This window comes from Phyllostomus hastatus, unplaced genomic scaffold, assembly GCF_019186645.2.
Source record: "Phyllostomus hastatus isolate PE091 unplaced genomic scaffold, TTU_PhHast_1.1 phas_contig_80, whole genome shotgun sequence".
Lineage (NCBI taxonomy): Eukaryota > Metazoa > Chordata > Mammalia > Chiroptera > Phyllostomidae > Phyllostomus > Phyllostomus hastatus.
In genome coordinates this window covers 15,037,724-15,064,222 of record NW_025333960.1, presented here as the reverse complement: position 1 = coordinate 15,064,222, position 26,499 = coordinate 15,037,724, and the positions used below count along the sequence as shown (strand labels likewise).

Below are 26,499 nucleotides of genomic sequence, written 5' to 3'. Positions count from 1 at the left end.
GCCTATAGAAAGTAAGCGTGAATAAATTTACCCCCACCATTTAACTTACCCATCAGCATCCAAGATGTATACTGTGTTCTTTTTTGCTGGTAAAGACAGACCAGATGTGCTTGGAGGACAAGGCCCCCACATGAGCCCTGCAGCTGAAGGAGGGGAACCTCCTCCAGGGGACACTGAGAATTCACATCTAATTAGCAGCTGCCCAAGCTAACGAGACTGCTGCTGCCCAGATTACACAGATGTGGCTTTAAGAGCTCACGGGTTCCCAGGCAACAAGAGGCCCAACATAAAGTTGAGCACACACTGAAAGCTGAGATCATCCAGAAAAGCAGGCATCTTCTCACGGAGAGCACGCTCTGTTCCCGGAAAGCCCAGGCACGTCACGCCCTCACCAACAGGCGCAAAAACGTCTAGGCACACCAGATTTAGCTCCAGGTGGTCTCTGCTCATCAGGTGGGTAAAATCCAAAATGCCAGTAGGGGAGGCAAGTCCCCTAGAGCCCCAGGAAAGATGCGGACCACAGACAAGTTTCCTTGGCTTGAATCAAGCCACCAAATACTCTCATGCTGTAAAAATTGCTTTGACTTTCCAGGGCTGCTTGCCAGTGAGATTATAGGGTGGCCCCTAGACACCGCAGAGAGGAGCCTTTTTCACCTCCCACCCCCAGGCAAGGCAGAAGTGACCAAGAACCTGAGGGTTTGCTGTTTCAGGATTTTAAAGTCTGGGCTCCTGTCCAGGAGCACGGGGGAGAGTGGCATTCTCATCCCATCTCTCCAGCTGAGGAACTGGCTAAAGGTGGCTGGCTGTCAGAGTATTGCTGGCTTCCTAGAAATGACTCATGGAAAAAACCCCAGTGAAATGGAGCATGTTCAGGAAAACCCAGTTGGCGCACACACACTTTTGCCCTCTCTCTCTCACCATCCCTTGTAAAGACCTTGACCCGGTGCCAAAGGGGATAAATGTGCAATAGTCGGAAAGGCAGGGCTGTTCAGAGCAACAAGTAACATTTGGTCTTCCCCTCTCAGTGCATTCTGACTCATTCTGTGAAAGAAGGTGCATTTCAGCTTTGTGTGTCCAAGACACGCGAAGTAGACTAAGTCTAATTATAGCAGGTCAAGATGAAATAAGAGGAAAGCCGAATTGTGGTCCATTTAGGAGACAGCATCTTTCAATAGGGAAAGGCTGAGAGAACACAAGGTCACCTGAGCTGGAGACTACGGGGGCTCTGGAGCAGCCCCTTCCAGGAAACAACAGTGCTAAACTGTGTGCCTGTGAGACGTATGAACCAAGCCCTCGGACTTATTCAGGCTCAGGGCTGCTACTTCTGAAGTAAAGAAGTGGTTGCTGAGGAAAAGCTCAGAGTACTTCTTAAGGTAAGCAGAGACAGGACTGGGACATTTTCCCTCCCTGCATGAAACTTTACAAAAGGCCACATATTTAAATGATTGAAGAAAAAAAAACAACAACCCAGAATGATCCCAGCACTAAAGAATGCAGATCAATGCAAATTGCATTTGAAATTATTTCCATGTTAGCACATTAATCTAGCTTTCTCGATGGCCAACTGTTTTTCACAGTTCATTTGCAGTTTGAAAGGATCAGGGTATTTGTGATCAGAGAGACACCAAAGACTGTGCCGGCATATTTGAAATGTGCCTCTGCATATACCCACATCCACTTTCTAAACATATGTACGTGTCTTCCCCATACTGTCCTATCAAAGGGGAGTAAAGGGAAGAATACACGCAAACTCCAAGGGGTGCGGAGGGCAGCAGCAGGACGCTGCAGCTGAGACAGGCCTTCTGAGCGCAGGGTGGAGCCATGCTGCTCCTCCCTGAAGTGCATGGAGCCATTTGGGGTAACAGCCATTGCCTTTATAATCAACCTCCCTGTCTGAGCTCTTCCCTTCTCTTTCCCAAACTACACCTCCCCACCCAAGAGCCCTGATTCCCTCTCCCCTGACCTCTCTCACCCAGCCATGGCATGGCAAAACATGGAACGAGAGCTCTCCACACTTGAAGGCACACTCTCAAGGAGGACTTGAGGGATTCAACATGTTCAACATATGCTGTATCTGGCAGGGCCCAGCAATCCAAGGGGATACAAAGATACTCATTTAAATACTATGTGGGATGTTTTTTGACCCCAGTTCACTTTGACTCTCCTAAGCTGATGAAAACATCAGGATTGCTAAGTAGTGCTCACGCCAAGGCTGTGAGCAGGGGACTCAGGGACCCTTAAAGGGCTGAGGGGTGGGACGGAAACAGCCTAGAGGACTCCCGTGAGAACACACCAGAAATCACACACGCATGAATGAATCACTCCCTGGCATAACCTACAAAGGAAGAGGTTAGTCCCTGAGGGTGTAGCCTCACTTGTGGAGTCAGGTTTTATAAAAATAAGCACCAAAAAGAAGTCCTTTCTGTAGACATATTTAAGTGTCAGCAAAGATCAAAATGCTAATTTATGGAAATTAACATTTTCTGGCAAGAGTACAGAGAAGAGGGTTTAAATATCCTCTGAAGGAAAGAGTCAAATGCATTCAGTTTACGTTTGTTTATTGTTGTAACATTTTGTTTTGAACATCAAACACTGCACCAAAATATGAGCCACTTATCTTAGGACAATGGTCTTTGCCATAACTAAGAGTACTGGACTGATGTTTACAATTAATTTATGACAACTTGAAACTTATTGGTGGCACTGCCATCTAAAAATCAAATATTTTATCACAGAATGTAATTATTAAATCAAAAGATCTGAGTTTTCCCCTCCCTTTCCTACCTTTCAACCAAAACACAGTCTTCACCTGGAAAGAACACTTACTTGAAACAAAGCCTCAAATTTTTAGCTACTTTCATCAAACCCAGCATGCCCTAAAATGGGAAAATGAGACTTCCTAGCATAAATATGATGATATTGAAAAGATGTTAAAATTCCCTGGAAAAGTCTGCTTTCACCAACTTACGAGAAGAGAGAGTTAACTTCTTATTTACCAGTCAAAGGTCTTGCCCGCACTTTCAAGAACACACTGTGGAAGGGCCGTGTGTGGTCTTATGGGCAAAAGGTATTGTACTTCCAGTCATCTACTGGCTGTTGTTCTTCAGCTATTCTCCCTGTTTGACTGTTAGCAGCTTTCATTTCAGGACATCACAGTAGTTAACTCTTTTGTTTTTCCAGTTGAAAACTATGCAGATGTGCTTCAGCACAGCAAACGCAGGACTCACACACATGGCGGCACGGCACGCTGTGGGCCCCCACGTGCACTTCCTAACGCCTCAGAGGATGCAGACGTTGATGCCACAGCCACATGAGCTTTAACTCACACATCAAGGCAGGTGCTAAAGTCAGGCTGAGCTGGAAAGAAGGAAAGGGGCCAACCCATGGCCATTTCACCAGTGAAGCAACTGAGAGAATGACTCAGAAGAGCCCACTATGCCTGCGGTCTACCCATGATACCATCCATCACCAAAAGCAGCACGAGGCTCACGCTTCTTCACTCACTCACCATCATAAGAGTCTGTGTACAAACACACTCAAGGGCATCTCTCTTTCACAGAAAGAACACGTCATTTGTACCAAATGGCAATGGGTTTTCAGCACAAACTTAATACTTTTCATGACATTATAGTAATCACGTACTTTTCAGCAAGAGGGGCTCCTTTAAATAAGGAAAAAGACTCATCAATTAGTGTAGTACCCACTGGATCAATCTGCAGTGAAGTGACAAAGCTGTGCTTACGGACAATGGGACAAAGGAACCAGCTGCCCTCAGCACAGGGCGGGAAGACCCAGGCTCCCGGGCTGAACCTTTTAGAAGGCCCACATGTCCAGAGAAAAAGAAACTGTCTAGTCACAAACTCTCTAAAGGACAACCTAAAAAGGACTACAGATGGTGGACATTAAGAGTTTTCATACTACACATGTGCAAGGAGGACCAACCAGGTTCAGGTTAAGTACATAAAGCTTATGTTCTTCTAAAGCAAACACAGTCGAGGACACACTGATGGCATCTATGAGATCAAGTAACTGCACGGCCACTCATTCTACTGGGAATTTAATTCAGTAACTGGGCAGAACTTCATACAAACATAACCTAGTTTCCCTAACCTACTGTACATAAATAAATTCATTGAACAATTAGACCTTGACCTATTTAAGGTGGGAAGGTCTGCACTGGACGAAGTGTGTGCCTTCAGGTTCCGCCACTGAGACGCGCACTCCAGGGGCTTCGTCACTGTTTCCGCATCCAACCCCACCAGGAGAAACAGCTGAGCTACATTAGGGACTTTCAAGTCTCCAATCTGGACAAATAACCACCCCCATTTCTCCATTTTTACATTAGCATTTTTGGGATGGAGAAAACTGAAACAAGGAGAGCCCCCAGTACAAGCATGGGGGAAACATGTGGAAATGAAAACCACCCTGAGTGGGGCGGTGCCTGTACCTGCAGCTCCCACTCTGCTCTGAAACGCGGCTCACTGCTTTCTCACCCACAGCGGCCTGTGGTCACTTCTGGTCCCGACAGCCTCCTAACAGCTCTTTAGACTTTAGTATTGACTTGATTGTCAACACCCAACCTCATCTCTTGGGGCTCTCTCAGCCTGAGGGACAGAAGCCGTCCCTGGTGCTGTCTGCTCAGACTCGCACGAGTTCACTACAACCAGGCTGAGAAACTGAGGGGCCGGTGGGACAGAGAAAAGGATCCTTCCCAGGAGCCATCGCAAGTGCACAGCTGTGTCTCCAAGGCCTTCCGGAAGCCAGAGCTCCCCTTTGCTGTTTAACCTGCTCCTACTGTTGTTAGTCCTGTTCTTACAGACATCAAATATTTCCCTCAAAAATGCTTCCTCTGGCTAGGTTCAAGACAGAAGGCGATGATCTAAGGGGCTTCTCCTCCCCAGGAGCCCACATCTGCAGGGTGTGATGAGTGGCCCTGGGCTACCCCCCAGCAGCCATCCCGTTTCAGCATAGCAGGGAAGGAGCAGCCCACAGAGGAAAAGTGAGCAGGCAGTTTGAATCATCATAAATGGGACCCGAAGCAGTTCAGTGGACCCCGACCCCTTAATAAAGTACTGGTTTTAGAGAGAAACACTTTGAATTGCCCAGTGGAAATTATAACACTTTACTTTGTGCAATATTTTGGTCCACTTAGTTTCTTTTTTCTTCCTTTTAAGTTACGCGGTTGAAGGAAAACCCGGCACACAACTTGACACAGAACGTGTGAGAGAACCGGCCGGTGACAAGAGCTCAGGTCTCCGACCTCAGGTCCGAGCTCCCCTCATTTCTCCTGCTGGGGCACTGAGCTGCAACCCCACCAAGCTGGGAGGGTGAAGGAGATGGCAGTTCCTGCTCCAGGAGCTCTCCTTGTCCCTGCTGTTGCCTAGCTGTCAACACCAGTCTTGCCACGTGCCTGAGGCGAGGACGGAAGCCCAGTGTCCTCTGTCCAGCAGAAGTGCCGCTCACCTTCCCTAGCTGCAAGGTGAGAGACTGAGGACCTCCCAGAGAAGCTGCCTCAGGCCAGGTCATCCAGGTCCACTTTGGGGATTGGATCTCGCCAGTAGCAGAAGGAGCTGAACTCTGGGCACGGAAAGGCAGAATTCTGTTCCTTACTGAGAAGTGGGAACACGTGCTCCACGAGTTCGCTCAGTCTGTGATACCTAGGAGAAGGGATCAGGGAAGGAAAGCACAGACGGTTACTGTGAGGTTGATCTAAGAGCACAAGGCTGCAGGTTGTAAAGCTAGTTATTCAGATTCCTCAGATGAGTAGGATCAGAGACAGGTCTTCATTCCTTCTCAGGCACAGACTTCCTCATCAAAGTCTAGGAGAATCAGTGATTACCATACACAGAGGAGACAATACCCAAGCAAAGAAGAAAGCCTCCACGGGCAGGTGTAGTTCTGATACTTTGAGCGAGGCCTGATCTTTAGTACCTGTCTGTCCCCAACGTCACCCTGGCTGCAGGGCACTAGGCTGAAAAATGGAAACACACTTACGATGACTTGTTTCCTTTGGTCCTTTCTTGTATTAATTCACCCTTGGGGTTCACAGTGAATATTCTGCAGTCTGGAACTCCAACTTGTGTGTACGCGTAGACATCCTGGAGAAGAAAATGTCAAGCAGGGAGATCAGAGGGAGAAGGAGTCAGGAGCCGCTCCTCCAGGCCTGTGTGAGCCACAACTGCGAGAACAGAAGACTGTCACTGGACAACATGCAGAGCTGGGCACCATGGAGCTCTGCCCCTGAATCTGAGCTTTACACAAACCCAAACAAAAAGTGGAGCCAAACTCAGACTGTGCTGGGGGATGCAAGACACATGAGCACCAAGGAGATGCCGGGGGCACCCCAGAGCGAGAGCAGGAGCAAGAGTGGCCCCACTGCCCGCCAGAGGCGAGGAGGCAGCCTCTTCTGCATGTCTGGCATCTGAGGGCCCCTCCAAGGGGAGGCAGGTCAGAGAAGTGTTAACTAAGGGTGAACAGTCATGCATGCTTCTGGGGCTGATCCAAGGGCACGACTTAGGACCACTTGGAAAATGAATCAGAACCACCCAAGGAAACAGGAATTGAAGACACAGAAACAAAGAGAAAATGCCCTTCATCACAGACCGAGATTCTGTGGGCAGATCTCCATCAAGACGATCTCCCTGATTACTGAAAAAATGTGGAATAAAGTGAAAACCTATTTAGCAGAACAGGCATTCATTTTGTCTATAAAATTCACTTGAGAATCATGACATGGCTACATCCCGAAAGTGTTATATTCCTCTTGATTTTACCCACCACATCAGAATGTGCAGCCTGAAGGAGACACTTACATTTGGACGGTTCCCAAAGGCAGCATAGAAGGGCTGCTTGCACGGGGCAAACAGGTTCTTGATATCATTTAGACATTCGATTTTGAATTTCTCTGGTTTCTTTTCTATCACTTCCCTAGGAGGGAGGAAAAGAATCAAATAGTTACCAAATTCAAAATGGCAGTTCTCCCTGACGTATAGTCCTGAAAAATTTTAGTGCTCAAAACCACCCCATTTTTAAAATCCTTAGTAACTAGGATCTTTCTTTCTCCTTCTCTCCCAGTAAATCTGATGGCTAAGAACATTTGATGGGGTTTGGGGAAAGGGAACTTGACTTCCTTTGACCACACTTGATGCAGACCAGGTGAGCTGTGACTCAGAATGCTATGGGGGAGCCACAGATACAAGAAGCCCTGAAACAAGATACGAACCCTTCCAATGAGCCCAACACCCAGCCTCACACACAGTCCATCCAGGCCCCAGCAACCCCTCCCACGCTCTCAGAAGGGCTGCCTGCTGGAAGGTACCTGTGGAAGGCGGAGAACAAGCTGCTGGGCGACAGCATCAAAGGGCCCCGGGGCAAGATCGTGCCCTTGTCATTGACCCAGTGCAGGTAACCACGGGTCATGTCGGCCATGCCAATGGCACGAGCAGAGCAGTACAGAAACTTGTAGCCATTCCTGAAAGAGAATGTGTCCCATTTAGTTCACCGTACTTTGGCTAAAGGTGAAAAAAGAAAGCACTTTTCTTATAAAAGATCCAAGTAAAGAACATCTCATTTATTGTGAAAATCAAATTCTTGAATTTAGCAGGAAAATAGGATTATAAAGATTTCACTTCTCCATGGAAAAAGCCAGGAGGAAAAATTATGCAACTAGGAATTATGCTAAATTTATGATTTAATCTTCAGCATCCAGTTCATGAAAGGCAGCTTACAGAGCAGACAAAAATCTTGGACTATCTTTAAATTGTCTGTTATAAAGGGAAGATACAATAGATCTTATTTATAATGAGAATTTGCAGAAGACATACCATTCTGTAAACCATGGAGCAAAATTATATCTGGGTAACTGACATTATTTTTCATATTAGGGCATTTTCAGCTAATGTTTAAGACCCTGTAATTTTTCAAACCAATTTAACTCATATGTACTAGGGTCCTGCAAAGGCCACGGCACTGTGTTCTCCGTTGCACTAGCACAGAAGACCCCATGGGTGAAATGTTTCCCCTGTGCGTGCATATATCACCTCCTCAAAGAAATGCGCAGTTTAAAAGTACCTAAGTACCCACAAGTATCCAATCCATAAACCAAAAATGAAAATCAGCTCTTGTTAAGTTACAGATAAAAATCCCAATTATAGTGGAACTATAAATATAGGTAGTGCCTAAAATTCATAGCATTGAGAGAATGAGATGATGTATGTTGGCTGCCACTTTTCTTTGTGTGAGGCTATAGGAAAGGAATGGAAAATAAGAATGGGAATAGCTGGATCATAAACACACATGACTTATTTTTTGACAGATCTCAACCAAAGCAAAATTCTAGTTCACTAGAGTACATTAGCAGGCGGGAGAGGAGACCTACTCGTTGATGGCATGGTAGAGCTTTGCAATACCCTGATGAGTCCAGTCTTTACCTAGCTGTGGAAGAATCTGTCCCAAGGCATCAGACCTAGGAGGGTAGAAGTAGGAAAAGATATTAGGAACCAAGCACTTAACACCCAAGTGTTTTCCTTTTCAGTTATATACCAGCTGCTGAAAAACACTGGGTGGAGACAACCTACAGGGCAAATTGCAGCGAGGCAGTCTCCTGCAAATACACCTGCCGGGAGTATTCTGAAAGCAGAATCAGGCAAGAGAGCCAGCTGTTCATTTTTAGAGATAATTTACAACTGCACGCCCTCTTTTTCTCCTCCTTAATCTCAACAGCTTCTTGGTTGTTTTCTTTAATGCCAGTATCTGGAGACCAAATAACTAAATCTTTCTGAAAGTTATTTTCAACATTACATTTGAATGGCTCCACCTATCTCTTCCATCCACAAAATGACCCTGTGTGGAGTCATTCTGAGTGCAGACTCAGAATGCCTCAGTGTATATAGTTTACAAAGCACTCCCGACAATGGCTGAGGGAACTCCCCTCCCCTCGCCGACCGCACACTGGTCTGCGCTTCCTCTCCCTGCCACCGAAGAGCTCCTGCTTACTTGGTTATTGTTCCATCTATATCGGAAATGATAATCTTGTCATTCCAATTCCATAAGTAAATGGTCCCTGCACATCGGCAGGTACCTTGATACTGCGTTGTAATGCTAAACACGACATCATTTGGACCATCTTGGAGCTTCAGTTTTGCCTTTTATAAAAAGTAGAATAAAGAAAACCATAGGGGCAAAATGTTAAAAGCTGATGGAATTACATGCAACAATCAAAAGTTACATTTTCCAATAATGTGTAGTCACTGAAAGATTGTCTAAAACATAATGTTAAGTGAAAAGGAACCTAATCTCCAAAACATATAAACATGTGTGTATGAATAAAGAATGAGAAGAAAGGCATTAATGTAATAACTGAAATATAAAAAGTATTAGCTGGAAACACAGTTTGGAAAAGAGTCTGAATGTTTAAAAAACACAACAGTGTTGGCCATGCTACCACAGGCCTGGCCCAGTGCTGTGCATGCGGCTCACTGACTGTGCTGGGCCTGGGGGGCCACCGCCTGAACAGGTTTGGGGTTCCAAGAGACTTATCTGATGCCCCAACAAAAAATCTCTCTGCTCCTCCTCCATACTGAAGACTGGGGGCATAGCAAAACCATTTCACAATGAAAACAGGTGAAAAGCACAGGTGAAAACAGGTGAACAAATAGGAAAGGGGAAATTGTGTTTAAATAAGAAAACAATTTCTCTATTACTGTGGCTCTCAAGAGATAGTGGGTGACCCAGTGGTGAGCTAGCTGTGTAAGATTCATGGGGAAACAAGTTAAAAATACAGATTCCTCAGCTCAATCCTGGAAACTGAGGTGGGAGGTTAGAGGTAGTGGAGGAAGTTATGTTCCAGGTTCCCCAAGTGATCCCGGCTGTCCCCAAAGGATGACATTTATGTGAGCATTTACGTGACCACAAACTGTTGTGTGCATAAGGCCTGGGATCGAGCTGACAGAGGAAGGAGGCCAACGTACACAGTTCCTAAACTAATCTGACTAGACCCACGTGAACACACACTACTCACGATCTGGTCTGAGGAGAGGCGGAGAGACTTCTTATAAGAGGTTGTGCTGCTGTGGCTCGGGGGCTCCATGGGGATAGGGTCCATTTTGATCGATTCTTCAATCTCCTGGGACCCCTCATCACTGGATGAGTCATCCTCTGCCGGCCTATTCAACATCAACCCAGTTACTGAAGAGGCAGTAAACTGTCTTATTGATTAAGAGCTTTGCACTTAGGATCAAGGGAAGAAAGAGAACCTAACTCCAGTCTAGAAATGGGACCAGTTTTTCCCTCTGCTGCTCCCTCCCTCTCATGATTGGTCAGGGGTTACTTTCTGGCTATGACTGGGCATTTTCTACTATGACCAACGAGTGCTAATTGTTGGAGGAGATATGTATATTTCAAAAGATAAGAAAACATAATTGCTTATGTTTGTTTAAAAAACTAACAGGAAAGATTTTTCTGCACTCTGGTTAAGAGAAAAGGGCGGAAGAAAGAATGTGACTGGGGAAAGTACACACTGGCAGACAGAATGGGGCACACGGTGGCACCCCCTCTGAGGGCCAGCCAATCTGCATGTCCAAAGGGGTGCTCCTTCTTCCAGGGAATGAGTCAGACCCACACGGATCTCTGAGATTCTCTTCATGATGTCCCCTTTTGTGCCTTCCAGGAAGTCAGGGAGCAGGGACACCAGGACAGCCCATTTTAGGGCTCCTCAATGCTCCCCCTTCCCAAGGGCCTACATTTATTTCACAGGCATCTGATTCCATGGCTCCATGAGGGGAGGAGCAGTAATATTTACTCTTTGAAACAAATGATCTTTTTTAGAAAAGCAGAAGTTATCATTTCCTACCTGAGTGGAACAAACAAGCCACTTATTCATGTATGGCTATAGAAGAAAGATATTTCTGACTAAGAATTACACAAAATTGCCAAAACTGACTAGAATGCAGTGACAAAAAGCAGGGGTGGCTTAAATGCTCTGCACCTGGAGGAAGACAGTATGCCCACCTGCCACTGGCTGGCTCCTTTGTACTTGATGGAAGGTCACTGGTGGGTGGCACCTCAGATTTCCCTTCCTTAGCCTCTGGCAGCTAAAAAGACAAGATAATAATGGTAAAGTGCAACTTTTACTCCTAATGACAAAGATTCATCAATGGTCCTTGCCAGGAATGAACAAAACTGCTTTCTGAATCCACAACTTTAAAATGCTCAAGAAAACAGGCTTTCTCTAGTTTGAGCCAAAGGACCTGAGCTGAGCTGGAAGTCACATGCTGCTACACAAAAGCTGTCACTTCAAAGCCTGAAGAAAAAATTTTAAAAGACCACCATTTCAAGTCACAAAATATAATACAAGTGGTCCACATTCATTAGGTCCACAGCAGAGACTCCAGCATTACCGAACAGAAGTGACTAATGTGGAAACCTCCTGTGTAGGAGGGTAACAAACTCTTGCTCCATCTGGATGGTAATGCAGCCAAGTGGAAAGAGCACAGGTGTTAGAGCTGAACTCAAGGTCAAACCCTAGCTCCGTCTCTTGCCAGTCAAGGCACTTCATCTCTTCATGCCCCAGTTTCCTTACCAGTACACAATGGGAACTCAAATATCTTATACTTTTGGGCTGTTGTAAAGGAAAAGGGGTAATATATGTAAAGTACCTAGTCTAGTACCTGCACCTAGCAACTGTTTGAAATTGGTGACTATTATCGTAAAAGAGAATTACATAGCCCAAAAGGACTTTTTTTTTGTGCTTGGCAAAGTGTTTTTTAAATAAATAAAAGATTCACTTGTTTTTTGCCTCATGGAAAGGATACCCCCGAGTTAGTTACCTGTTTGGTCATGCTTTCTCTTTTACGCCAAAACCACCAGCGACCGGATTTCTTTGGCATCTTATCTTTGACCCAGGACTCGACTGTGGCCTAGAAACAATCAACTTGGGGTTAGTCTAGCAATCTGTCTGTCACAAGGAATCTGTCTACCTTTTACCACTAGCCTGCAGAACAGTGCCTTATCACGAAGTATGAGCAATGATCTCCACACCCCCCAAACTCTAGAGTTTTTAACATCTGAAAGATGAACAGTGTCCTCTTTCATGGCAGCCTGCCTTCCTGGCAGATCTGTGGTATGAGACCAAGTGGTCAGACTACATAGGAGCTGGCAGGTGGGCTGCTCTCGTGTCTCTATGCTTGGAAAATGTGGCTCTCCTGAGTTCTAAGGACCAAGTAGGCCAATGATGTCTTCTTGCAGGACAGATGCAAAGCAACCTTCATGTCTACAAAATAAGTTTATTAGCTACAATTTGACCAAACACACATGTCATGCTTCTGATAGCCACATCACCCTTTTCTTGCTGGTTCTTTCCATATGAGTCAGAGAGATTTTTTTTTCATTCATTCTGTATTTTAACAATTAGTAAAATCTCTCAACTTTTACACACAGGAACCAGTAAAAATATCTAGTAACAATGACAAACATGTGACAGTCCAACTAATTTTTTAGATTTTGGGCATACAACCATTTGAGTGGGCCCACAGAACTCTCTGAATCATTTATAATATTAAATAAAACTTTGAAAAGTACCCAGTTCAGAAACATGCACATACAGATTTTTCTAAGTACTACATGCTACAGATACTTTTGAAAAGGCAACAAATGTTAGATTATCCCACCTTAGGCAAACTCTTCTGGAACACTTGCAAGCTAAGGATCATGGGAGCAGCCAAAGCCCAGTTATAGTAACTGTCAAAAATAAAAATTGTGTAAAATCATTACACACAATGAGGAATGAGGTAGAATGGGGTAGGGAGGGAGGGAAAAAAGAGGTACAAAGAAGGGAGGGAAAAAAGAAAGAAATAATATAAAATTTCTTATTCTTTTCAGTAAAGAGATGATCAGCTAATTTTTTTGGTCACATAAATAGTCTTTGCTTCAGGCCAAGCTTCTCTGAACAGAGAAGAAAAATCTACCAAACAGAATAACATTTTAATACCTCACTTAAAAATGAAACTGAAGCTTCACTTTCATTGTAAACTTATTGCCCATTAGCTCATTTATACAAAATGACATATTCTGTAGCAAGAAATACTGTAATAGTTAAAAAGATCACTTGGAAAAAACCCCCGCAAGAGTATTTAACAGTTACAAAAGCAAGAATATTTACCGGTTATATATCCGTATTACAAGGTTAGGATTGTCTATAAGTCCAGGGTTTTCTGCAAATTCATGGTAAGTAATGATATGCTCCATGAACTTTTCTGCAATATAAAATAATAATAATTATATAAATTCCCAAAACAACCCTTAAATAAAATAAATAAGGTTTTTCCCCAGGACAAGAATACTTCTATCCTTTCCCTTATCTACCACTCCTCCCCCAGGTAAAAATGAAAAAAAAAAACAGGAGAAACGAAATATGCCAGAGACTTAGAAAAATAAATTACAGGTATGGCCAGACAGACACAGAAAACACACATAGAAACACACTCTATAACTAATGAAAACCAAAAGTTTCATTCTTATCAAAAGGAGAAACTCTTTACTGGTAGGCAAATGCATAACTGAGGAATCTTTATGGGGGTCTTACAGATTGAAGTGCATACTACATTAGACAAAAAAAAAAACAAAACAGAAAAACATTTTACACTGCTTGGAGAAAAACACACACATCAAAATTTGGCTTTGGGTCTGACGAGAAATAAATCCCAAGTTCCTGCAGAATGAATGAGGTTTTTGCATAAATTTTTGTGCCCTGTTCTTAAATCTGTACTGTAGCAGATCTATGCTAACAGAAATTTTCCTCCTGGTAATCTGTATATTACTTTTACCTGTCATTTCTGCATGCTCTGAAGACAAAATCTACCTTTTACACAGTGTAAATTTTATAGTTTATATAAACTGTAAATTTTCCATTCCCCACTCCTTGTATTTTTTTAAGGGAAGGCTTTTGAGGATTACAACAATGTGACCTACTTAATTTTGTTCCCTGGAAAAAACCATTGGCTATAACACACTCTTAATTTCTTGCAAGAAATAAAACAAAAGAATGGAATTAAGAGATGGAGAAAAAAAGAGGTATACTAAGCACCCTATGACCTTAAAAGAAAAATATTTAGGCTACACAGTTTAGGCTCAGGTGTGCCCAGTCTGCCATAAGCAAGCTTTCAGATTCTCTGAGGGTAACAGATGTCTTTTGACTAGATGATGCTAGTCATGGAAAGAAAATCTTTCCTTAGAAGAAAATCAAAGGCCACCAGCCAAGTTGAAAAAATACTAAGAAGAATTTAGTTTACAAAGGAAGAACAAAACGGCTGAAGAACTTGGGACAGATGCACACACGGTGCTTGGCCCACATCAGAGATGCCAACCTACCTCTGCTAAGCTTCTTCCTCCCTCTTGAGTGACTTTACTCTCCTGAGCCAACTCTCAAGGCTGAGAAAGTAAGTAATCCCTTCTACTTTCTGCCAAAAGGACCATTCCTTTACTCAGCGAACAATCCATTTTTGACAATGTCAAGCTCTGCTTTCATATTCAACGCTCAGTGCTTTCCAGGAGGAAAGATGGGCCCCAGTCCCACAGATATTTCAACAACTTTACAGATGAGAAAACTGACTCGGCCTGAGCTGACCCTGGCCGCTTGGCAAACAGGGTAGCCCAAGGCCTCTCACTCTCTGAATGTGAAGTGAGAGCCTTCAAGGCACACTTCCCCATCTAAGCCATTTATGTGAAACGTCATCCCACATGAGGGATTTTAAGTGAGGTGCTAGGGTCTTACATTAAAAAGAGATGCCTGTTACCTGCTCAAAATCATTGAAGAATTTAATACCTGAAATGGCTCAACAGCAGGTTTTCAATCAAATGGTGACCAGGCTGCTTTTTTCAAAGTAAAGTCATAGCATGACTGCCCAGCGTACCTTTAGAAATTTCTCCATTCTCACTGAGGCCCCCACAAAGGGAGAGGGTGACATCAGGCAAGTCCATGGCAGAATCCGAGAGGCACTCAGTGCCACTATCAGCAGCCGCACTTCCCACGGACTGTGGGGACTGGGAGCCAGAGAGCGTGTCGGACTCGGGCCACTGCCTGGAGCCAGGATCTGATTCACTGCAGGCAGGGGACAGGGACAAAAGGATTTGCTTTATTGCAACTTCTTGTATTCCTAGCGTACTACATGGTTCTCTGAGGGCTTAAACCAAGTAACAAATCCCATTTAAAAATCAACAGACTGATCTATAATCAGACATAGCATTTCCCATAGCTTAGAATCATGTCATAATAACATTAAAAATAACCTATTAGCACTACTAAGGAATTAACCGTGAATGCAGTAAATGTCACAAAAATTGCTCTAAGTTATTTACAAAAACAAACATTTCAACCACAGCCTTTCTGATCCTAATTTAAAGAGTAAAAGAGTTTTAAACATTTATTTATATTTCTGTGATGAAAATGACAGGGTAATTAAAAATAATCTGATTTTGGAAAACTTTTCACCCTGACTTCCTAGAAAATGCTGTAGTACTATATATATCCTGTAGAAAATTAAAAAGGCTGTATTATTTTAAAAAACAAGGCTTTTCTAAATTGATCTGTTACTCCACAAAATAAATCACAGATATTAAGTAAGAGAAAATTCTCAGGAGGCTAGACCCACCACAGAAAGAAATGTATTAAGAAATAAACTAAAAATGGACTGTTAAAGGCCAGAAATAAAATTTTTTTCACTTTTCTAGATGATAAGGCACAGAAGTCAGGTTTTTAGAAGGTAATTCTAAGAAAAACTTTGTAACAGAACAACAATTTGAGAGAAAAAACAAGGAAACAACACCTTAAAGTTTAATAGTCATGAATGCTTAAATGCTCTATACCCTTTGAATGAATAATGTCACATTTATTGTTCTAGAATTTTCAAATCTTTTCTTTTATTCAGAAAGCCGATACAGTTAATGAATGTGGCCAATATATGCAATCCACTATAGTTTAAAATCTTCAGAAAAAATCTCAAATTTGAGCAGTAGATGGCAGCAGAATACATTTATATCATTAACTAGAAAGTTTCAAATGCTCGTTTTGCATTTGAACCAACAAAAGATTTAGGTTTTTGGAAATGTTCTGTCTTAATAGCAATGTACAGCCATATTACAATACTGAAGTTAACTCAATGTTCTCTTCACTGCAAATGGTGAAAAAAATCAAAGCCCATATAAGGCAGCAAAGCCTACTGCTATGCTGGGACTAAGGTAAAACAAACAGCATTTCCTATCACACTGCACACAGCTAGATCCCTTTATAATTAGGTGCAACCACGTGACCAGATGACTGAGTTGTTGATGTGGAGAGAAGGGGTGGGCTGTGCCCTTCCAAGCCTGGCACCTGAAAATTACCCAATGTGATCCTCTCTCCTTTCCCTGGTGAGGCCCTAAGAAGATGGTGGGGCATGGTAGAATCTCAAGATGGAAGGAGTTTGTGCTCCTGAATCGCTGTGTGCAAGGCCTACCACCAAACAGCAGCACTGGAATAGAGTTGACCCTTGAACAACATGGGTATGAACTATGCAGATACACTCATACACTGATCTTTCCCAATAGACAGTCAGCCTTTCATATCCCTGGGTTTCACATCCATGGATTCAACCAACCATGGATTAAAAACAGTATTTTCTGGGGGTATGGAGAGCTGACTGTATACACGGTTCTACACCATCTTATATAAGGGACTTGGGCATCTGCAGATTTTGGTATCTGCATTATGTCTTGGAATCAACGCCCTATGGAGGGATGACTGTGGTTAAGTTTTTGGGAAGTCAAAAGTTGTATGTGGATTTTCAACTGCATGAGGGGGAGTGCCCTCACTCGCCCACACGGTTCAAGAGTCAACTTTATTATCACACAGGGTAGGACACTGAGGTCTTGAGTTTTATTTGAGCAGCTAGTGTCACTCTAACCAGTACAGGGAAGACACCATCTGACTCTCCAAGTCACCAAATCCACAAGGGTGATGTGATTTAAAGTTTAATTATAAATACTGGATAGTTACAATGAACACAATTGTAACAAAACACATGCTTGTAAGCATTACAAGATTTTCACTATCTTTACGTATGTATAAAATTTCTCAAGAAATAATCTGTTCATGAGATAAGCAGCTTACCTGGTGATTAGCAATGATCCTAAAGAGTAAAATTATAACAGTGCACAGTAGGGTCCCATTGCTTTAGTCACTTTCCCTACTTTTTAAAAGGAAAACTAAGAAATCTATCTTAGGACTCCGATGTAAGTAAATGACCAAGGGCTGAGAAATCTGAAAAAAAAAGTGATAATTCTAAAACAGCTTACATTTTAAGTTTCTTATTGAAGAAAAAATGGAGCAGTTTGTTTTCTCACCTTAAAAATTCATAAATATTTGAGACAAACTTAGGCAGGTAGTAGGAAAGAGTTTAAAGACCTTCTAAAAATATCTATTAAAAACTTAAATATCTTCATATCAATCCCATCTTTCTATTTTAAATAAAAACAATGTTTTCAAACAATGAAAAGTATTTAATTATATATGCCTATGATTAAGTATATTCAAGTCATACTTTCCACAGGGAAAATTGTTTTCTTTGTAATCACAGAGTATATTGAAATGGAATTTCTCTAAGAATGAAAATGAACTTGGGAAAACAGTACAAGTATATCCTATCTGAGGTCTTAGAGTCACTGAAGAGGAAAATCATGAGGGGAGGGAACAAGAGGAACAAGAGGTGAGAGTTCTAAGGAACATGGGGTGTACAGACCATCTGGAATGGCGCCTCACCACACCCAGGCTCGACTTCAGAAAAAGCCTGGGGGCTCAGACTCATTGAGGGAGTGAAGGCATTCTTTGTTAAAATATTTTTCAATACAGATATATTACCTTTAAAACACATAATAAATGAGACAAATGCTGATTAACTTTTTTAAGCATGCTGAGTTTGCATTAATGACTATAATAGTGCTAATCTGAAGTCGTATCCATTGGCATACACTCATGTAGGTTTAACTAGTGTGCTACTTTTGTTGCATTAAAAATTTCTTCATAAAAATAGGTGTTAGTTTCAAATCACTGCAGTTGAAACAACATGCACAATTTCTGAATCTTCTAAACCTGAAGCAATCATCTAATATATAATATAGCTAAAGGACATCATCATCTTGCTCCTTTTTCTCAGATAAAACGTTTTGCTCTAGAAATAGCTAGACTATTGCAGGCTGTTCACCCTTTAATATACAAGGAATACACTACCTTTTAGGGAAATAGAGAGCTGCGACTTCAGGTTCTAGAGCTTTTAAATCATCTAGGTAAATATCATCAGGTCCCTGGTGTTGGCTTCTCTTGTGGACACCTGTTTTTTTTTAATAAAAAAGAAAACATCGGAGATAAGAACTTAGTCATTCTTCATTTATGACTCTGCAAGAAAATAAAGGTTTGCAAAAACTGACCATGATTTGAATTGGGCTTTATTTTTAAAAGTGTCAAACAACCTTTTCACTTGTGTTGGTTCTCAAACATCTATGCCTATAGAAGTGAAATTCAGTGTTACACACAGAATAGCTACTCAATAAACATATACTAATTTATTCACTTTCATTTGTTGTTACATGAATAATCCTAGCCCTAAAAATAATTTATATTTGATGAAGTATTTTTTATAATTATAGTACAAGCAAGCATGACCAAACTTGATGAAATCATTGGCATTAAGAAAAAAGACATTATATTCTAAAAACATGAAGTAAAGGTTTTTGGGGAACAGGACATTCACATGGTGCTAAAACATTAACTTCTAATTGCAAAAGGACAAAAATCTTTTACAACAAATAAATCTGGCCACAATACCATAAATAAGTGATTACATTTAATATCACTAATAGTGAGACATTATGAGATGTACTATAAGTACTCAATATATCCCATAAAGTAATCTTCAATTCAAAAATAAACAATATGTAACCCAAATCTAATTAAGTCTCTAGGTCACTATTGCTGACTACAGTAGCCACCAGCCACATGTGGCCACTGAGAACTTGGACTGACCTAGTTTGGTGTGAGGTATGTAAAATGTGTTTAAGAAATGCAGAAAACACATCAGATTTCTAAGACTTACTTTATAAAAATCAAAATCTCAATAATTTTTATTATATTAATTACATGTTAAATTTATAATAAGCTGGTTTTACTGGTTTAAATAGAATACTACTAAATTCAATTTCACTTGTTTACTTTTTAAATTTGTGAGAAGACAAAATTATATGTGCAACTCACATTACATTTCTAATGGAGAGAGCTAACTTCTAGTTGAAGGAAATATGAGGATGTGACCTTGGAAAAAGAAAACAATTGTATACATCCACAATGTAAGAAAGTATACCAGACAATTGGCTGGGCTCTTCAAAAGGTCAATATCATGAGTGTAGAGGAAAAAGGTGGAGAAGTGTGTACATGTGTAGGGGGTATTCTAAATAAAAATGCAATATGAACTTTGATGAGGTCTTGGTTTGGGGGGAAAAAAGCAATCAGAAAACTATTCTTGGCGCATTTAGGAAAATACGAATATGGTTCCTCAACATGACAACTGTACTATGGTTAGGTAGAGAATCTTCTTATTCTTAGAAAGTGTATCTTCTTGGGGTGGTGAACAAATAGTACAATATACAGTTGATGTATTATAGAATTGTACACCTGAAACCTATATAATTTCATTAACCAATGTCACCCCAATAAATTCAATTAAAAAAAGAAAGTGTATATTGGAGTATTTAAAAGTGAAATGACATATAATACCTGAAACTGGTTTCCAAAACAGCTTAAAACAAAAAACTTTATGTGTGTGAGTGAAGAGACAAAAAGACAGTGATAGAGTGAGAGTCAAAGTGTGCCAATGTGCACAAAACTTTTCAAATAAAAGGTTGGGGGTGGGGAGAAAGAGGCCAAATGAAGGATGGAAACCACTCTGTATTCTTAACTGCAGTCAGTTCCTACACTATGTGCTAAGGGTGAGGTGGTCAGAATTTCCTAAACAAAACATTCACCCTGTAAAATAGATTCCCCCCTTTAACATTTCACCAAGTAGAACACATGGTTAGGGGCTTTGGGTTTGAGAACTGCTAATCTATGAAAGAGTAAGGTGCCACGTTAAGCTGGATCATCAGCTGGATAATCACAGTTGGCCACAAATCCTTTTATTTTAAGTTATTTCTGAGTGACCCTGAGGTCCATACTTGCAGTGAATATTTTTATTAAGTCAGTTTGTGATTATCTATCCTTTGGTGTTAAAATTTTTTAAAATGGAAGTAGATATTTGGCTATATGTGACAATGAGTATTTTTAGGGAAGGTATTTACTTCCCTAAAAATAGGATCCAAGGCTAGTGTGTCTATCACTTTTCAGATAGTGTGTTTTGGCTCTTATTGTATGTACCAAATATCAATAAATAACTATATTTTTAACTAGGAAGAATATTCTGATTTATTAAACCTGTATTCTGAAAGTAAGATATAGCTGTCAAGCCAAGCGCTGGACCCTGTCTTCTGTTTCAGAGGGAAATAATCAAAGAAAGAGAACACATGCTAATAATTAATGTGCATTTATCTACACACCTGATATTATTGGAAAAAAAGTATTTTGGCCTCAACTAATCACATGTTTTAGGTGAAAATATTTTTCTATTATAATTTTTTTAAACAATTGTTTTGTATTTCACTTCGTTTTTATTGACATATCTAGTCGATAAAGTGGTTAATTTTACTCATTAACTTATTTAAATATTTTTTTTCAGTGAGTGCTTCTCACGGTCCTACTGTGCAGCAACGGTTGGGAGAGAGCAGGGAGAAAGTCAGAGTCCTGCTCCAGTGGATCCTGTAATACGATGGGGAAGCCTTATAAAACAAGTAATCCTACTTGGTTCTGATCATGGAATACAAATATAAAGGTAACCATCACATAGTATTTGAAACACTGAAATAATTTACCATATAAATTTGGAGTACCTGATGCCAAATTTAAAAAGATTACCTTTCTTCTTTGATGGCGAGTCTACTTTAGCTGCTGGTTTTGATTCTGAGGGAGCCTCCACTAACGATGGGTTAGGAAGGTGCTCTGCATCGAACACAGATGAAATCTGAGGCTCGAGGGGAGGCTCGAGAAGTTCTGCAGCGCAAGCTGCATCGCTCATCTGCTTACACAGGGCTCTGGGTTTAGGTTTCACTACGGTACAGACCGTTTCTCCCATGGATGCATCCTTCTCAACTTCACTTATGAGGTGGTCCTCACTGGGAATTACCCGAAAATGCGTATTTTCTGATGGTGTAATTGTAGCTGTCCTAGGATGATGGTCAGATCTCTCTCTTTTGCTGACCTAAAAAAATTGAATTGTTTAAAAATTAAACTGCTTTGAAAGGTATTTGGTTTAGTTGATTTCTTAAGCTGGATGCAGATAAATGTACTCATTTTATTTAAACACCACATTCAGTAAATACATTATTTTGTATGTGTGAAATATTTCATAATTAAAAAGTAGGAAAAACTAATAACTGTATTTTGTTCAACATCATATTTATAAATGTTATATTTGTAATTGTTCTATGAAGAGTTCAACACTGGAGAAGACTAAGGAAATAAATGATGATTTTTAAGATACTAAGGGGGAGAACATTCATTTTCAGGGAGAAAACTTGAATGCTACAGGAAAGTTAAGCCCTGCTTTGACTCTCTCCAGGTTCTGTTAAAACAATGTAAGATGTTGAATTATAATGCTGTACACGTGAAATCCATGTTATAAATGGATATTACCTCAATTTGAAAAGAGAGTAAAAGTGGGCAGTGAAGTCTCCAATGTAATCACATGTAAAAGCAAAACGTATATTTAAAAAAAAACTACAGGTCTAAAATATTTTCTCTTTAGAGAGAGAAATATAAACACCATATGATTTAACTTATATGTGTAACCTAAAAATAAGATGAACAAAGAAAGTGAAACAGGAACAAACTCATAGATACAGAAAACAAACTGATGGTTGCCAAAGGGAAGGAGGATGGGGGACTGGGCAGAAAAGGGGAAGGGAATTAAGAAGTACAAAATGCCAGTTACAAAAAAAGTCATGGGGATATAATGTACAGAACAGCGAATAGAGTCAATAATATTATAATAACTAGTATGGTGACAGATGATTAGAGTTACTGTATTGGTCACTTTATAAGGTATATATAAAAATGTTCAATCACTATGTTGTACACCTAAAACTAACATATAATGAATATCAACTGTAAAGTAAGTTTAAAAAAACTTAAAGTTGGGTTAATTCATACACACAAAATAAAATTAAAAGTCTCAATATATGAATAAATAAATAAGACATCTTTCCAATGCTTTCTTCTTTCATTGTAAGTTGTCAAAAAACAGCTTTCACAATCAATTTCTTGTTTAAAATTTCAGTGTGAAAATTTTAGTTTCCCTTAGGTACCTTTAAACTTTTCTTTACTGTAGTGTTAATTAACAATCAACACTACTGACTAAATAGAAACACAGAAAATAATGCTAGATTCCTGTTGTAAACAGTACAAACTTGAAAAATGTTATCTGTGAATTGACTTATGTGACCGCATGAGGGCACCAGCATCATTATGTTTGGATGGGCTCGGTCAGGTAATCACCCTTTTACTCACAGATGATGAACACACTCTGTAGGCAAGTAAACCCGAGTACCTTGGTGGACTCTGGGAACCCGCCCCACGTCCACTCCATGTGCGACTCGGACCTGAGCAGGCTCTCGGTGGGTTTCACCTCCAGCTCTGAATCGCTCTTTGGGCATGCTGCTGGGGAATACGGGCTGCAAACACAGTACAAAAAAATGAAATGACTTTAAAGTTGAGAACTTCAGTGTTGCTGAGCTTGACAGATTGAAAGAAATGTTAAGTTTGAAAGTATTGATTGTATCCTGAAGATATAAAGATTCTACTACAGAAAATGTTATTTCTTTTTGAGTTTTTTAGTAATAATAAAAACAATGCCAACTAGTAGTTTATGGTGGATTTGCTGGGTCCTCTGTAAACATTTTCTGTGCATCATCCTATTTAATTCTCACGAGAGATTAATAAGAAAGGTAATTTTACAAGAGAGGAAATGCATGGAAAGATGTATTAAATTAACACTACTACAAGAGGGAAACTGGATTTGAACACCGAACAAAGTATGACTGCATGTTTCTTCATGATGTTATCCACAGTACAGTTAGTTAATAGTTGACACTAAAAAAGTAGAACTTAAGAACTGATGTACGGTGGCCAACACAGTGACAGTTAAGTTAGATCAAGGTTAGGAACACAGTAATTACTGAAAGAAAAAGTCCATATTCATATTTAAACCACACATTCAGTGTCTCACAGTATGAAAGTAATGGGAAATACTGTTGCTGTCCAATAACAGAAAGTTACTTAATATATCTTTCCTTTAAGAAACTGAGAAATTTCAAAAATACTTACTTGTCCAAAGGGGACCAATCTCCATCAGATAAGGGGTAGTGATCTCCCGAATGGAAGACCAGAGGTTCTTTATATTCTTCTTCCTTTAAGGAAGCATTTGAAGATCCTCTGTGAAAGGGGAAGAAAAGAAAGGCAGGCACAATGACACTATGTTAGCTAAAAAATCCCCCAAATCTACTGGCATATCATCTAAACAATACAAATGAAAAAGGCCAAACGATTAATAATTAACCCTATTACAAGGAAAATGTGAAGGAGAGGAGGGAGTCACTGATGTCACCCATCATACCCTGCTACTTAAATATGGGATAAACACAGGGGAAAAGAAAAGATGCGATTAAAAATTCATTTTTACTTCTCTTAGGGATAAATAATTGAAAGGCTGGAAGAAAACTCAGGATTTATGTATACTGCATTCAATCTTTACAAATCTGAGGTAATAATATCCTATTTTAGATATTAGGTGGTTAAGAATCCGGAATTTAGTAACTTATCCAAAATAAAAAAAGCTAGTAAGCCGCAGGATTCAAAATACGGAGGCCTTGTTCTTTCTACTACACTCCCCTGTGTATTACAAAAAATATAAGAGTATCAGCTGAAGAGCTATGGCTCAAAAATTTAAAAATACCCTAAAAACTCAACAACCAGAACTTATTTTCTATGTTTGGTTCAAGCATTACCTGAGAACTTTCTCTTTGCTGATGATCTACATGATGTGGAGATGTGAAGATGATATAAAAATATAACTGATTTCTTAAAATTCATACACAGACCTTGGTGGCTGACCTAATGCTAATAAGGTTTTTATTTAATTTACCCTTTGAGTTTCTTGAAATTGCAGCATTAACCCAACTAACTTGCCATATAACCTTAAAACGTCCTTCAGAAGCATTGCCCATTTTCCATCTTTAGTTGGAAATTTATCACTTGTCCTACTTCACAAAGTCATTGTGAGATTAATGTGGTGTCACGTTGAAAACTCTGAAAAGTGTAAAGAAAGTACAAAAACTGGGAAGTGTAAGGCACTATAAGTGTACACATTTAACAGCGTCTTATAGAAGATTCAATGTTGTACCAGAATATTAAAGATAAATTGAGATCTATCATTTAACTTGCCAGCTAAAAATAGGTCTATAAACTAGTTTATTAATTTTATCTTTCTTCTTAGATGGAGGCATAGGAAGATATACTTTGCCTCCTCCTCCTCCTCACAGAATATCACCTTTCTTCCTTTATATCTTAATTTAATGTGCTCTGCTTTACCACTAACTGACATGTAATAGTTTTTCCACATAGCAACGCCTTCTAATTCAAGGTTTTTCCTACTCTCATCTTCTTTTGCTCAGAAGAATTACACTCTGGCATCTACACTCATTCAAGGGGAGAAAAACATATGCAGTGGTACCTTGGTACTTGTAAATTCATTCCAGAACTTGTGACAAGTACCCAAAGTGAAGAGTACTGAACCACTGCAGGGTGGTGTCCCGACTTATCCAAGTTCTAGCACGTGCGACAAGTCCCGAGCAAGCACGAAGTGTTGAAACATTTTTTCCTTGTCAAAATGAGACCAGTACAGAGTATGAAGTTCTGAAGCCAACGAATACTGATATGACTGTACTTGAAAAAGGCAGACATCTAGGTAAAAATACTCTATTTCTTAAGAAATAAAATGGTAAAAGCTGAAAGGAAAAATCAGATGCTTATGAACCATCCTTATTTCTCAAATTTAAAAGGACAGTATATGCTGGTCTATCAATATTCATGCATGTGTATATGAAAATGGTTTGAAAAGAACAATGTAAAAGTCACACATTTTAATAAAAATATTTTTGGAACATATTTTACTGCAGCATAAGAGGTAATCCAAGAAGACTTTAGCAAAGCAAACTGGATTTAATAAAATACTGAAAGGGAGAAAGACAGCTCAGGCACTATTAAGAAGTGACAACCCTAGGCAGACATGAAGTGATCTTCTCTGGGCATATCCTGACAAAAACAGACTCCATTAGTTTAGACCCATTTACAGTGATGAACAAGGTTGCTAATGTTTAGGTCCCTTTCAGTTCTACAACTCCTTAACTAACACAGGACTTCTAAAAACCTGCTCAAGCACTTTCAAAATGGCACATATGCCTGAGAATGGGTGATCAGGCAGGCAAACTATGACAGAGTAACTTGAAGTTCATGACAGGGGGTTCCAGGGGATAGATTAGAATGTGAAGAAAATAGTATGAACATTCATTTTACCTATGTTGAAACATAGGATAAATATGTGCATTAATGCCGAACAGCAAATGATAAATAGTTCAACAGTGAGTCAGGGTTGCGGGGGTGACAGTTCAGTTATTGAAGTTCATAGTATGTATGTACAGAGCACTTCAGCCTTCACAGATGCGCCTCAACATCATGTCATCAAATTCAACATCATTTGGTAAACCAACTATCTTTCCTATTCAAAAACCAACAGAGATTACATGATATATATGCAACTATCAAAATCCACTGAATTTGCATACTTAAGACCTATGAATATTGCTGTGTGTAAATTATACCTCAATTTTGAAAAAGTTGGGAGAAAAATCAATATAAATAGACTAAATTACTTATGTGGGATAAATCAGGTCTAAATGGTACGTCTATTTAAATGGTAGTATGTAAGAGATAAATGGGGTTGCTAACTACAATGACCAAAGGTCACTAACTCTGTTAACAATATGTTTATCCTTAACCTTTGCACAGTATTGGTCAATAAATTTCAGTGTGACTAATGATCTAAATTTGCATTGGGATATTTCCCATAAAAGATACCTCATAACAGAACTGAAAGGAACATGCAATGTTTCTGTCTACTGTGACAGAAATGAAGAGGAGAAAGAGCAAGGAGCAAGCTGTAAGATTCATGTCACCAAGAACACAGAGAGTACTCTAGAAGCCAGTAACTAACTAAATCAGGAGATGAAGCATGAAGCCTCAGGCAATAGATGCTGTCTGGGAAAAGTCTTAGGTTG

The 26,499-nt window shown here is 40.2% G+C and overlaps 1 protein-coding gene across 3 annotated transcripts in view; it reads right to left on the bottom strand.

Annotated features, from left to right (window-relative positions):
* Positions 1–2,541: 2,541 nt before the first annotated feature.
* The window catches only part of LPIN2 (lipin 2), an 85,261-nt gene continuing 61,303 nt past the window's right edge, over positions 2,542–26,499 (bottom strand). For all 3 annotated transcript variants that reach the window (XM_045849684.1, XM_045849685.1, XM_045849683.1), the window contains exons 5-20: positions 23,492–23,599; positions 22,716–22,839; positions 21,026–21,368; positions 18,257–18,356; positions 14,907–15,094; positions 13,157–13,250; positions 12,666–12,735; positions 11,826–11,915; positions 11,008–11,090; positions 10,019–10,163; positions 8,995–9,143; positions 8,378–8,464; positions 7,319–7,471; positions 6,813–6,927; positions 5,995–6,098; positions 2,542–5,657 (exon numbers count right to left, since the gene is read on the bottom strand). In XM_045849684.1, the coding sequence (XP_045705640.1) occupies positions 5,513–5,657; positions 5,995–6,098; positions 6,813–6,927; positions 7,319–7,471; positions 8,378–8,464; positions 8,995–9,143; positions 10,019–10,163; positions 11,008–11,090; positions 11,826–11,915; positions 12,666–12,735; positions 13,157–13,250; positions 14,907–15,094; positions 18,257–18,356; positions 21,026–21,368; positions 22,716–22,839; positions 23,492–23,599 (2,098 nt within the window). In that variant the 3' untranslated portion in view covers positions 2,542–5,512. The remainder of the gene's footprint in view (positions 5,658–5,994; positions 6,099–6,812; positions 6,928–7,318; positions 7,472–8,377; positions 8,465–8,994; positions 9,144–10,018; positions 10,164–11,007; positions 11,091–11,825; positions 11,916–12,665; positions 12,736–13,156; positions 13,251–14,906; positions 15,095–18,256; positions 18,357–21,025; positions 21,369–22,715; positions 22,840–23,491; positions 23,600–26,499) is intronic.